This window comes from Rhineura floridana, chromosome 16, assembly GCF_030035675.1.
Source record: "Rhineura floridana isolate rRhiFlo1 chromosome 16, rRhiFlo1.hap2, whole genome shotgun sequence".
In the NCBI taxonomy this organism is placed as follows: Eukaryota; Metazoa; Chordata; class Lepidosauria; order Squamata; family Rhineuridae; genus Rhineura; species Rhineura floridana.
In genome coordinates this window covers 21,113,268-21,126,273 of record NC_084495.1, presented here as the reverse complement: position 1 = coordinate 21,126,273, position 13,006 = coordinate 21,113,268, and the positions used below count along the sequence as shown (strand labels likewise).

The window sequence follows — 13,006 nt, the reverse complement described above, 5'->3', positions numbered from 1 at the left end:
GCAAACATGTCCCCAAATCCTGACAACAGAATAGTTCAGTGTGATCTCCTGGCCTTCCTCAAGACATGTCAGCACGGCAAATATGGTGTTATTCCCTCATGTCACCCTTACAAGAGGCTTGTTCGCACGTTACACTGAACACAGGTACAAGTTGTCATGTAAAGCGCTTGTGGGAAAGAGTGTACACTTGTCGATTCTGTACAGCTCAATCACTGTGTACGCGGACTGTACACTCATTGAATGAAAGGTGGGAACATCCCGAAGGCAACTTAAGAGCAAAAATTTAAGGGCAAACTTAACAGCTCAAGTTAACCCAAGTGAGGGTCACTTTGGCATCTGAACCCTGGTGGCCCCAGAACTAAGCCCATCACTGTAGCCACAGTACTGCATCAGTCCAGTTCAGACATTAATGACCCTGCCCTAATAAATCATGGTTTGTTGGACTAAGAACAAACTGAGTACCCACACATTCCCTCCTACTCTCCTCTCCCCTTCCATCCTTCCTCTCTCACACACATCTTAATTCAATACTTTCTGGTTTCTTAAACAAATTTCCTGTGACATCCAAATGAAAAATGGGTTTGAGTGATCACTATACATCAGTATAAAACCATGGTTCATTATCGTCATTTATGGGAATTGTTTGAACTACCATTTGGATGTTGTGGGTAATTGTGGTTTAAGAAACCAGAATGAGGCTCAGAGAGAGCTCAGGCCCATGGGTCACTCCCAGCCCAATAGTGCATAAGGTCGTATTCAGTCCCACTAAGTCTACTCTGAATAGGACTTAGATGAGTACAACCCTAGCAAATCTAGCAACGTTCAGCTTCTGGGAGAGGCTGGTTTTCTTTCTGCACAGAGACTGGCTGCCTCACACCTGTCTGACCTCAGCCTACACCTGTATGCAATCCATCTGCCCCTGATGTATCTGGTGTCCAGAGCCCAAGCAACTGGTCTGATGTATCTGGTGTCTAAAGCCTGAGCGACTTGAAAATTGTCATATGCAAATTAAGGTGATTTGCTTATCTAATTTGCATGGGGAAATTTTCTGATGCCTTAGAGAGTGATCTAATTGAGCATGTTTGCTTTACTTGTATTTAGTAAACAAAGCTAAAAACATTTTGAAGCTGCCAAGCTTGCCTAACAATCCCCCATCCCTGAATTAAAGGAATTATACCTACTTTCTCATGGGAAGGCCTTTGTGCTCTTCGCCACCTCCTCAACAACTACAGCACTGATTGGCAACTATTTTTGTTCTGAGCAAGGCCAACAGCAGGGGCAGTCAACATGCTGCCCTCCCGATGTTGTTAGACTACACCTCCCATCATCTCAGACCACTGGCCATTCTGGTTAGGATCCAGCAACATCGGGAGGGCACCACAGTGGCTGCCCCTAGCCAACAGCATTCACTCTGTCCTCTGACTCACCTCTACACAAGCTAAAACTCCTTAGCCTCTCCTATTCCAACATGGACAACAACAGAGGCCTTGGCAGAGACCTGTCCTTATGCTCCTGTGGACAGGTGAAAATGGTTGACGTGCATAAAAGGGAAGGACTCTGCCAGAGGCCTCTGCTTCTGTTCATGCCAGAGAGTGAAAGAACTCTTTGCTTTTACCTATGAATTATGCATGAATCAGAAGCACAACTCATGTCAACAAGGAGCCATGCCTTCAGTGTAGTGGGCCCAACTCTATGGAACTTCCTGCCACTAGAAATCAGACAGGCACTGTCCTTGCTAAGTCAAGACAGATGGTTAAAATGGTTTTATGTCATCATGCCTTTGCACCATGAATGGTGTTATTATTAGAATATAGGAAGTTGCCTTTTACTGAGTCAGGCCATTGGTCCATCTAGCTCAATACTGTCTACACTGATTGGCAGCAGCTCTCCCAGATTTAAGACTGGGGACATTTCCAGACATCCCTGGAGTGGCTAGAGATTGAAACTGGGACCTCCTGCATGCAATGCATAGGCTCTACCACTGAATTGTGGGCCTTCCCACATTTTACTTGCCAATGTTTTAACCGCTGATGTTCTAAATTCCGCACATTTTATGTTTTTATTTTTGGAAGCCGGAGATGAAAAGTGGAGTACACATTTTTTTTTTTTGTATATAAAATAAATGAAAAATGCATGCAGAAGTATCTAGGGTGCCAAGTAGAGCCAAGGTCCTTGAGCGGGGGCAGCTATAGTCTGGGCCAGTTGGGAAAAACAAAGGCAAGGATGGGGCACCTGTGACCCTTCAGATGTCAGAAGACCACACCTCCCATCATCTCTAACCATTGGCCATGCTGGCTGAGGCTGATGAGAGGTAGAGTCTAGAGGGCAACAGTTTCCCCATCCCTGCTGTAGAGTCTGGATTAAGTCACCAGGCCACCAGTTTCCTATCCCTGGACTGGGGCCATCACCCCCAAACAACTAAAGACACAATCAGTGCTCCTGTTTTCAAAGTAGTAAATCCAGAGTTGCTTGCATTTACCCAGGTACAAGAGAAAGAAAGCAGAGCATGAAGCAGGTCATAAATATTTCAATAGCTTCTCTGCTTGGTTATTCTGTTTAAAGCAGGAAACATGACAAAACCTTTGATGGTTTTACTTAATACCAAATCATAATACAAAGAGAAACAAACCAGTGTTCGTCAAGGATGCCCAACTGAGGGGTTGTGTGCACATATCCACAAACATTTTCCTCTCCTAGCAGCAAAGAAAATGGCTTATATCAGGATAAAAGCCTCACTATTTCACAGCGTGTGTTTTTTGCCTTTCCCCAAGAAGGCAGAGAGAGAGAGAGAGAAATAAGACATTTCATCGTTTAAATATAAAAGGAAGAATGCAGGGAAATCACCCTCGGGGAACTGGCTTCATTTCACTGAAATCTGCAGTGGCATTCAAACATTTCTTCCCCCATTAAGTGATAGGCTAGAAACACCTGATGTAATCATCATGATGGAACAGAGGGAGATGCCTTTCACCAAGTAGGACTGTTTGTCTGTCTAGCCCAGAGTAGTCTACTCTGACTGGCCACAACCATCCAGAGCTTCAGGTAAAGGAGCGTCTTTCCCATCCGCTCCTGTTTGATCCTTTTAATTGGAGGGACCAGAGATTGAACCTAGGGCCTTCTGCATGCAAAACCGTGTGGTTCCTCCATCCGAGCGCTGGTCCCTCCATCTGGAAGCAAGCCATTCTACTGCACAGGCCCCATCTGCACTGCGCATTTAAAGCTGGACTACAGCTCCCATCAGCCCTGACCATTGCTGTGGCTGATGGGAGCTGGTGTCCAACAACATCTGGAAGGCCACCGTTTCACCACCCCTGGCTGAATGGCTGGAACCAAGGTCAACAGCTCCATTTAGACAACAAGTCCTAAAGCAAGTTGTAAAGCAAGAGCGTAAGTGTAGGATAATAATGAATGTTATTTTCCTATGCGCAACCTCTAATCTCCCTGCACAGTTCCACCTACGTGACCTCATGCTTAGACAACTAACACTGCAATAAGGACTGCTTCCTGGATCAGATGGACCTTTCAAGTCTGTTTCCAACAGCAGCTAGCCAAGGTGCCCATGGAAAGCCCACAAGCATGGCATGGAGCCAATAGCACTCCCCTGTTATCTATCCCCAAGAGCTACTTCTCAAGTAACCTACAAGGACCATGAACGTCCTCCTATAGTGCCATCATGGCCATTAGTCAACACCAGACTTCCTCCTCCATAAATATGCCAAAACATTTCTTAAGGCCATCTTAAACCAGCAGCCATCAACACCGCGTTTCCATCTAAGCCAGCATTCAACTTCCAACCGAAGTCAAGGCATGATATTATTCTAGGCATTGACAAGCAGAACCACGAAGGCAGTGGCCTTCCTCTGAGGGAAAGCTCTTGAGTCCCCTTCCATGCTCACCTCTGGAAGCGGCATCCCGTTGATGATGAGATCTGGCTGCTGGGGACTCTGACCGGTGAAGGTGTGGTGGTAGATATGGTTAGACCCCGTGTTCCTGTTGTTTTGGTTCTCGACATTGAGGAAGGTGCTTTCAGATCGGCGGCAACCCAGAGGCAAGGTCTGCTGGTGATAGTCAAAGTAGTTCAGGGACGATGTGAGGGAAGAGCAACTCACAACGTTCATTTTATCGGTCTCCTCTACATCCCGCGGCACCAGGCGGATGTCATTCTTGCTGATTTTTTTCTTCTTGTTCGATTTCTTTTGGTGCCCATAGGAGTACTCTGCAATTCTGCAGGACACAAGAAAGCAAAGTGAGTATCTTACTTCATCCTCAAAAAAAAAAAAAACTGCACATTAGTCAACAAAGAATCCCAAAGGAACTGGTTTCCCATCCACCTGCAGGGTCATCAACTTGGCTCTTGCAATAACGAAGGGTCTTGGGTTTATTTTTCATTGCCATAAAAAGTTTGTTGGTCAGACACATAAAGGTAACAAGTGAGGAATAAGGACAGACACAAAAAAAGGTCCCTTGGTTTTGCCTCGTGCTTAGAATTGCCGGGATCTAGTTACCAGAGATATGGTTCAGCCTGCAGAAAAGGGAAAAATAATTTATGTAAAAATCCACGAAGTGAAAGGGGTACCTGAATGCATTTCCATTGGTAATAAGGATCTGAAGTTATCTTAATTGATTAATACAAAATGTGGAAAGCAGGGAGAGAAAAAATGAGCAGAGAGAAGGATGGTTCTACAAGCGGTTTCCCATAGCAGTAAACCAGATGCAAACTTTCTGTCCTACCAGCCTGCAGGCATGTTGTGAAACTATATAATCCAAGCTTGTGAACAGTTGTTTGTCTGGTCACCAGTGGTGAGTAGAACACTGGCCCTGAAGGGGAGGTGAACCTTTTTAAGTAGTTCAGTTTAGTGGGCCAGTAAAGGTTTCAGCAGGGAAGTCATCTTTGTGAACATACATATAAGCAACCAGATGCAACTTCGGTCTTACAAATGATACTGAGGAAAGGCCATAACTCAGTGGTTAGAGCATCTCCTTTGTATGCAGAAGGCCCCAGGTTCAACCCCTGGCATCTCCAGGTAGGTCTGGGAGAGACTCCTGCCTGGAATCCTAGTGAACCACTGCCAGTCAGTGTGGGCAATCCTGAGATAGGTGGACCATTGGTCAGACTCGGGGTAAGGCAGATTCCTATGTTCCCTATGACAGAGCATCCATAAACCACTGGTCCTTTTCAGTTTCATTCCTCCCTGTAACATCTGATCAGTCAAAACCTTTCTCCCAATGCCAGCTCCTTCCTGCTCCCTTTTAACTAACACTCTGTTGGCTACTCGTTTTGTTTTCTTTTGGCAGAAAACAGTGTTGGAAGGGAAAAATAACTTTTTGACCTTCAACTGATTTACAAAATGTAGGTCTGTTTTGTCTCTTGTACAGAAGGAAAGGAGGCAGAGCGGAGGAGAAATAGGAGGGACGTTATCAGTAAACAACGACCGGAAAATAATTAAAAACATGATCGCATTCGGCGTTATCTCGCAAACTCTAGATTGAAGTAACTGTGGCTTGGTATTACCGTTGGGGACTGTGTATCGTTATCAGTGCCACACAGATGTAGATATGCAGAGAAGATGCCAGGCACTGCCATCTTCCAAAAGAAAAAGAGTCAACTTTTCAGCAAGGCCTGAAAATTCTTATTTCCTAAAGTAGCGCTTCTTAACTATCAAAATCACCTGGCTTGAAAAATCCAGTAACTGCAATGATGGAACCAGAATATGAATAATCCAAGAGGAACTTCCCACCTTAAAGAAAAACATTGCTAATATTCTTGTGCAAAGCCAATTGATACTAGGGGAGCTTGCTGGAGGATGGGGCAACCACCAAGCGAGAAAAGTCTCTTTCTCTCTGCATCAAGGGGAAGAGCACTTTTAACAGAGCTTACCTGGCAGGTTAATGTTTATACAGCATCATTACACAGCACTTTAAAGAGCAACACAAATCCAGGAAGGAAAAGACAGTTGCCTGAAAGCTTCCAAAATTTTGCAGATTTGTCTGCAAGCTCCCAAGATATTGCAAACCAAATTTCAATAGTGGTGGAAAAGACACCAAAAGGAAAGGACATATAATTCTGCATATTGAGTCAGATCAACTAGATTAGAATTATCTACTCTGACATGGTCTCTTGAGATGTCAGGGAAAAAGAGGTCTTTGCCATCATCTACGACCTGAAACCGCTTGACAGGGGATGCCAAGAATTAAAACCAGAGACAGAGGCCTTTTGCATGCAAAGCTTGGACTCTACCACTGAAGAACCCTCCTAGAAAGGCAAGGTTAATGGATTGCTAGGAGAACGGTGGACTGGAAAAGGAAAGGGTAACAGGAGATGAATGTCAGATGATTCCAGCTTTTAAAAAAAAGTGGGAGAGATAGGAACCCAAATTGAACACGCTGGAGGTCTGAAAATCAGGCATGGCAGGCTGATGTGCAGCCATCAGGACTGAGCCAGAGGAACTAAAGAACATTGCCCACCTCCTGACACTTATCCCTCCCCCCCCCCCGTGGAAAATATACGCTGCACCAAGGATCCTTCTTTCTATCGACTTTCTAAGCTTTTCTGATGTGGCTATATATAGCACTGGTTTGCTTCTCGCTCTGATCAAGAAATGTTCCTCTTGGTGTGCATCTCTACACATTTTAGAAAATTCCAGGTGTGAGGGGGATGGTGATGTCGGAGGTGGGGAGAGAGAGAGAGATCTCAGTGCACTTAGTGCGGGCTCCTGACACGCAAAGATGCCTTAACTGCATTGTTTGTCTAAATGTTCCAAATTTTTAAAAACACCACAGAATCCCAAATGTTGCATTCAGGCATTCATCCTGCCTTCCTATTTGTGTTATGGGGAGGTTGTCCTATTGACCAATTATTTAATTAAAGTGCACTTCATTAATCCCTGAGCCATCACACTGAACCAACATGGTTACATACAAGTACAAATCTGTTAGTGGTGTTGACAGGACCAGAAATTCATTTTTCCTGCTAACGTTCAATCCCTATCCTTGCTTAATGGACCAAGCTGGAAAGAAATTCAGTATATCAGCTCTCATTTAAAAGCCAAGTCGCTCCCTAGAATAGTACATCCAATGGGTTTATTTGCAGATGGTTTTCTCTATATGCGTGTCCGCGCGCGCACACACACATCCCTAGAACCCAGCGGAGCTGTACATTGTAAAAATGAAGTGAAAAAGAAGACTCTTAACTATTAGTGTAAACAAAACTTTAAAGGCTGCTGTTTCTCCCAGACTCTCCAAATTGCCAAAGGCATTTGTACGTTTCAAAAAAGAAGGCAAAATTCATTTCCATCCCTTCCATCAGAAATGATTTAGGACTGAAGGAACGAAGAAGTCACGGCTATTTCGCTCATAACAGGATTAAACCATTTATGAGCCATCACAGCTGCTCCTTTATGGGGCCCAATTGATATTCATGTGCGGTTAGCGTTTGTCTACTAACTTGTGCGACACAGAGAATAGCAAGAGACAGACAATAATCGCCTGGCTGTTACATATTCAGGGGGCTTCAGTCCACGTCTTCAGCTTCCAGAAACAGGCAAAGGGGGGGGGGTTCATACACACAGCCCCACATCTCAGCCTTTAAAGATCAACAAACAAAAGTATAAGAAAAATAAGACGGCAGCATTTCAAATGTCCATGAAAAACAAGAAAGAGCTGCGGGCAGCTTTGAACTCTTTTAGTAACCATATCAAGTTGTTATTTTTCAAGGAGAGAGGGGCAGGGGGAGATGGCTTAGCTGTTATTTTTCTCCTTGCAAGACCTGGTGCAAAAGATCTGAGTGTAAGGAAACACTTGCCTGGTTTTTTTTTTTTCTTTCTCAAAAAAAAAAAACCCATCCTTTTTAAAAAGGCTTTCCCAGTACATTTCTAGCTGAACCCTGCTTTCTTTCATCTCCTGTTCTGCCAGCTCCCACGTTCTTTTTACAACCAACCCTCCCAGAGAAAACAAGCGCAGCTCTAAAAAGCACCCACAGTGACCTCATCTGGTGGGGACAGGATATTGACAGGATTGCAGAGGCCCTTAAGAAGCAAATATCCATCGGCAGCAATTGCCAGGAGTATGGGTTTATTCATCACTACAGCACCTACTCTCAAGCACTCCCATGGAAGGTTTTCTTCCCTGCCATTCTTAAAAAAAAGAAAACCACCAGCAATTCATCGCATCCAAGCCTCAGCAGAGCTGCATAGAAGCGTGTGTTCACACCTACATGCCAAAAGCCGGTTGCAACCGTCCTTCTCTTGCGTGAACATTTTTATGTACGTTTTTTGAATTATTATGGGACTTCACACAAACACACACACACTTTCCAAGGACAGGCAACAGCACAGATTTAAGACGGATCATAGCTGGCATGTTTTAGATTAAGGACAATTTGTATCAAACCATCATATTAAAATCACTTCACCCTAACTGCGGGGAAGGGTTAAATATGTTTAAAAGTAGGCCAAGAATTCACTGTTGACATTTTACATGGCAATTTCTTGGAACTATTTCATCCCTTTGCTTGGTTTGCAGTCATTCTACTTTATTTTTAAATGACATGCTATAAAAGGCCTGTAATTAAACATCTTATGTTTTGCTGGAACCAAGAAACAAGCAGACTTTACCTGCAATTGTATGTCCTGATTTCTTTGTTATCCCGTTTACACTTGACTGCCACAAAGATCATGGTGACAAACAGAATGGCAGCAATGGAACCCAGAGCAATAATAAAAATCAGGGACAAGTTAACAGATCCTATGGATTCCTGGGCATCCAGCGCTGGAGAAAGATATATCAAAATCAAGGCAGAAGCCGAAAGAGAGGTTTTCCCATGATCGTGGGCCACCACAATCAGCTCATAGGTAGTCTTTGAATTCTCCCCAAAGGCTCTGGTGGTCCTGATTTCACCATTGACCTGGTCTATCTCAAAAAATCCTCTGTCTCCTTCTGCCATCTCATAGGAAAGCCTCCCGTTCTCCCCTTCATCGTAGTCATCCGCCTTGACCACCGTCACCAAGTAGCCGACCCCAGCATTCCTGGGGATGTAAACTTCTGCGGTACCATTGACTAGAGGAGGGGCAGTGATCACAGGGGTGTTGTCATTGACATCCAAAACGATCACTCGGATGGTGGCGTTGCTTTGCAAGGAGGGGTTGCCTCCATCTTTGGCCAAGACCTTGAACTCAAAAGACTTGGTTTGCTCGTGATTGAAGGATCTCAAGGCATAGATGTCTCCCGAGTTGGGATTGATGGAGACGTAGGTGAAGACAGGCATGTCCCTTACTTGGGATGGCACAATCTGATATGAGACGCTGCCATTAAGGCCTAAATCAGGGTCCCTGGCAGAAACAGAAAGGAGGTAGGCCCCAGGAGTGTTGTTCTCCTGCACAATGACCTGGTAGTAAGGCTTGGAAAAATGAGGGTGGTTGTCGTTCTCGTCTGTGATCTTGACGGTGAAGGACTTGGTGGCCTGCAAAGCGGGGATCCCATTGTCCTTAGCCTGGATGGTGAGGTTGTACTGGTCCCTCTGCTCCCTGTCCAAACGTCCATCCACCAGGATGGTGGAGAAGCTCTCATACTCTTGCAGGCGGAAGGGCACGTTGCCCAACAGCTTGCACTGCACCCGGCCATTGGCACCGGAGTCGCGGTCGGATACTCTCACCAAGGCAATCACATAGCCTGGGGGCGCGTTCTCACTGACCTCCACCAGCTCGCTGTTGACAGAGAGCAAGTTAATGAGAGGGGGGTTGTCATTTGCATCCTGCACAGTGACAGTCACTTTGCAATGGGCAGGAATAGAATTGGGGCCAAGATCTTTGGCCTGCACATCCAGTTCATAGGAATGTCCTTCCTCATAGTCAATCGCACCGCTGACCGTGATCAGGCCTGTCTGAGGGTTGATTTGGAAGAGGTCCCTGGCCTTTTCAGATACAAAGCTGTGGATGGAATACAAGACTTGCCCATTGGTGCCCTCATCAGGGTCTGTGGCATTGAGGCGGATAACAGGTGTGCCAGGGGGAGCATTCTCTGGCACGCTAACTGTGTAGGCTGGCTCTTCAAAGAGAGGGTTGTTGTCATTGGAGTCAATGACCCTGATGTTCAACTCCACAGTGCCAAAATTGGGTGGGTCACCCCCATCCAAAGCTGTGATCATATAACTGTAATGAGACTGGGTCTCACGATCCAAGCTCTTCTCCACTACCAGCTCAGCAAAACGGGAGCCATCTCCACGCATCTTGGTCTCCAACCCAAAGAGATCATTGGGTGTGATCTCATAGCTCTGCACCCCAAAGCTGCCCGAGTCAGGATCATAGGCACTCTCCAGAGGTACCCTGGTCCCTGGGCTGGCTGTCTCAGAGATTTCCAGTGCAATTTGGTCCGTGGGGAAGCTGGGTGCGTTGTCATTGAGGTCTTTGATCTCCAGCTTAATAACACAGATCTCCATGGAGCTGGACATGACCTCCAATGAAATCACACACTTGGGACTTTGCCTGCAAAGGAGGTCCCGGTCAATCTTCTGCTTGGTCACCAGTAACCCTGACCCAGGGTTGATGTCCACCAGGTGTGGCGCAGAGTTAGAGACCACACGGAAAGCGGTGGGTTGTCGGGGATCCAGCACAAAGCCCGCATCTCTGGCATCTTTGGCTATGTTGGCAATGACGGTGCCGGCTCTCTGCTCCTCCTCCACCGAGTACTTCAGGTTGATCAGGGCGCCTGCCCTAGTCCACAAGAGAACGAGCAGAAACTGGAGCACGGGGCACAGAATATCCATAGCTCACGGCTTGGTGCACCCACAGCCTCCTCCTCCTCCTCCTCCTCCTCCCCTCCTCTCTGTTTGCCTGTTGATTTTGCCGCTGGAGGAGAGAGAAAAAGAGAAGGAGGGATCTGGGTTTACTAGTTTGGGGATGTTTCAGAGATGGATAGAAAGGAAGGGAGCAAATCAGGAGAGGCAGGGTGGGGGAAGGGAGGGGGTCTTTGGATGTGGCTACTTGAAGAGCTAATTGCTTCTTGCTTCCTCACCACACATCTCACATCCTCTGCCCTGGTACAAGCAACACCCCCAATCACCACCACCCCAGAAAAGGAGAAAAATCAAATGCGATCTTCCACTCAGCCAGGTCAAAGAGAGTTCTAAGTTACAGAAAAAGGAACCCTATTATCAATTTTTTTTAAAAATAAATAAATAAATAAATAAATCAGACACACACAGACCTGCGAGGTGCAGTCTGTATATTGAGGAGGGGCCTCGATTCACTTGCACCTGGCATGCGAAAATCTCTTTCTCTTCTCTTCCCCCCCCCTTTTCTTTCACTTCCACTCCCTTCCCCCGTCCCCCCCTCCTTCCAAATTGCACAGACCTTTATGCAGAAAGTGGACTCTCTGGGCAACCCTCCTCCACTCAGCCAAGGTGATCAAAGAGACAGCCGGGGGGGGGGGGAATCTGGATGAAAGCTGTGGGGGGGAAGTAAGGTTAAGGCATGTGGGGGGAGGCGGGGGGGCACCAATAGTTGGCGAGAGAGGAACGATCCTTGCCCGACCGTAAGTCACAGTGGCGAAGAGACCTGGCTGGGGAGGGCTGGGGAAAGGGGGGTCGCGGGGTAGGGAAGGAGAAAAGGAGCCAGGCCGGCAAAATCAGAAGGCAGAGCGGGCTTCTTCTTGGAGAGCAGCCCGCGGAGCACCTCCGAGCAGCGCTAGAGGAGGAAGCGGAGGCAATGTCGTCCCGAAATCGCAGGCTGAAGGGGGGGGGGAGAGGCACTGACAAAGCCGGATCGCGGCAGCAACACCACCGCTCCTCTCCCCGGTGCAAAGGACGAGTTGCTGGCGGCTGATATTCCTCGATGGGGGTGGGGGGGTGGGAGGGAGAGAACGAAGGACCCAGCGCGGAAGGCTCTTGGCAGAGCGGTCCGCGGGAAGCCGGCGGGGGGAAAGGAGGCAGAGCTGGTGGGGGAGGGAGAATCAAAGGCGCCGCCGTTGCAATCCTTCGCCCGGGAGCCTCGCCTTTCTCCTTTTCTCTCTCCCCATGATTATCTGGCGTTCAGCATCCTCCGAGCTGCCGGTCGCCGACGGAAACGCAGCAGAGGCGAGGAAAGTTTGCTTGCAAGCCTCATGGTCCTTTTGCAAAGTGTGGCCAACTCTGGGTCTCCGGTGGAGCAGCAGAGGGGGGGGAACTATTGAAAAAATAGCTTTCAAGAGAGCGGAATGGCTGGATGCTGTCGCTCGCTCGCTCGCTTTTAATGTGAAGTTCTCCGGAAGCCAATCCGCGGCTCCACCAGGCGGGCTGCGGGCGCCTTTGCAGAGGCCAGCCAGACCGCAGTGGCTCGCCTCGCTCTTCGGCGGGTCAACTCCTCGGCCGCTTCTTCCTTTCTTTTCTGATATTTTAAAAATTTTAATTTAATGCTCCCCCTCCCCTTCCCGGCTTTTGCAAGCGCCGGCTTTTTGCTTTGCTTTGCTTTGCTTTGCTTTTTTTCCAGCCAACGCGCGCTGCTGCTGCTGCTGCTATTATTGCTATTGCTGCTGCAAAGTGCTGGCCACACACGAGCTACAGACACAGCGGCTCCGGTCCCGAGCTACGGCAGGGCTTCAGCCAATCGGAGCCCGGGCAAGCGCGTTCCAAGCCGGAGGGCGGGGCCCGCGAGGGAAAGGGGCGGAGCCCGGCGGGTGAAAGGGACAAGAGTGGTACCCAAGGGAGAAAGAAGAGGACCCTTTTTGTGCATGTGGGCGCGCGCGCACGGCAAGGATGCAGGGGAGACAGGTGTCGCTTTTCGGGGCTCCCTTGGGAGGGGGAGGGACGTGCTTCTCTCCTCTTCACCCCCCCTTCCATTTTTTTATAAAATTGTATTGGGACCATTCTCAGATTTGGACTTATTTTTTAAAGAATCTGCAGGTTTGAATAATATTTGTGTGGGGGAGTGTTTGTGTTGTCTCTCTGGAGCTCTTTGTGTGTGTTTGTGTGTGTGTGTGTGTGTGAGAGAGAGAGAGAGAGAGAGAGAAATGCGCTTCTCTCTCTCTCTGTGTGTGT

The 13,006-nt window shown here is 47.5% G+C and overlaps 1 protein-coding gene across 4 annotated transcripts in view; it reads right to left on the bottom strand.

Annotated features, from left to right (window-relative positions):
• PCDH19 (protocadherin 19) overlaps window positions 1-12,495 on the bottom strand; it is a 174,111-nt gene extending 161,616 nt beyond the window's left edge. For all 4 annotated transcript variants that reach the window (XR_009759283.1, XM_061598467.1, XM_061598465.1 and 1 more), the window contains exons 1-2: window positions 8,613-12,495; window positions 3,897-4,224 (exon numbers count right to left, since the gene is read on the bottom strand). Coding sequence is in view for 3 of the 4 variants with exons in the window: in XM_061598467.1 (XP_061454451.1) it covers window positions 3,897-4,224; window positions 8,613-10,759 (2,475 nt within the window). In the remaining variant the exon portion in view is untranslated. The remainder of the gene's footprint in view (window positions 1-3,896; window positions 4,225-8,612) is intronic.
• Between the last annotated feature and the right edge of the window lie 511 nt (window positions 12,496-13,006).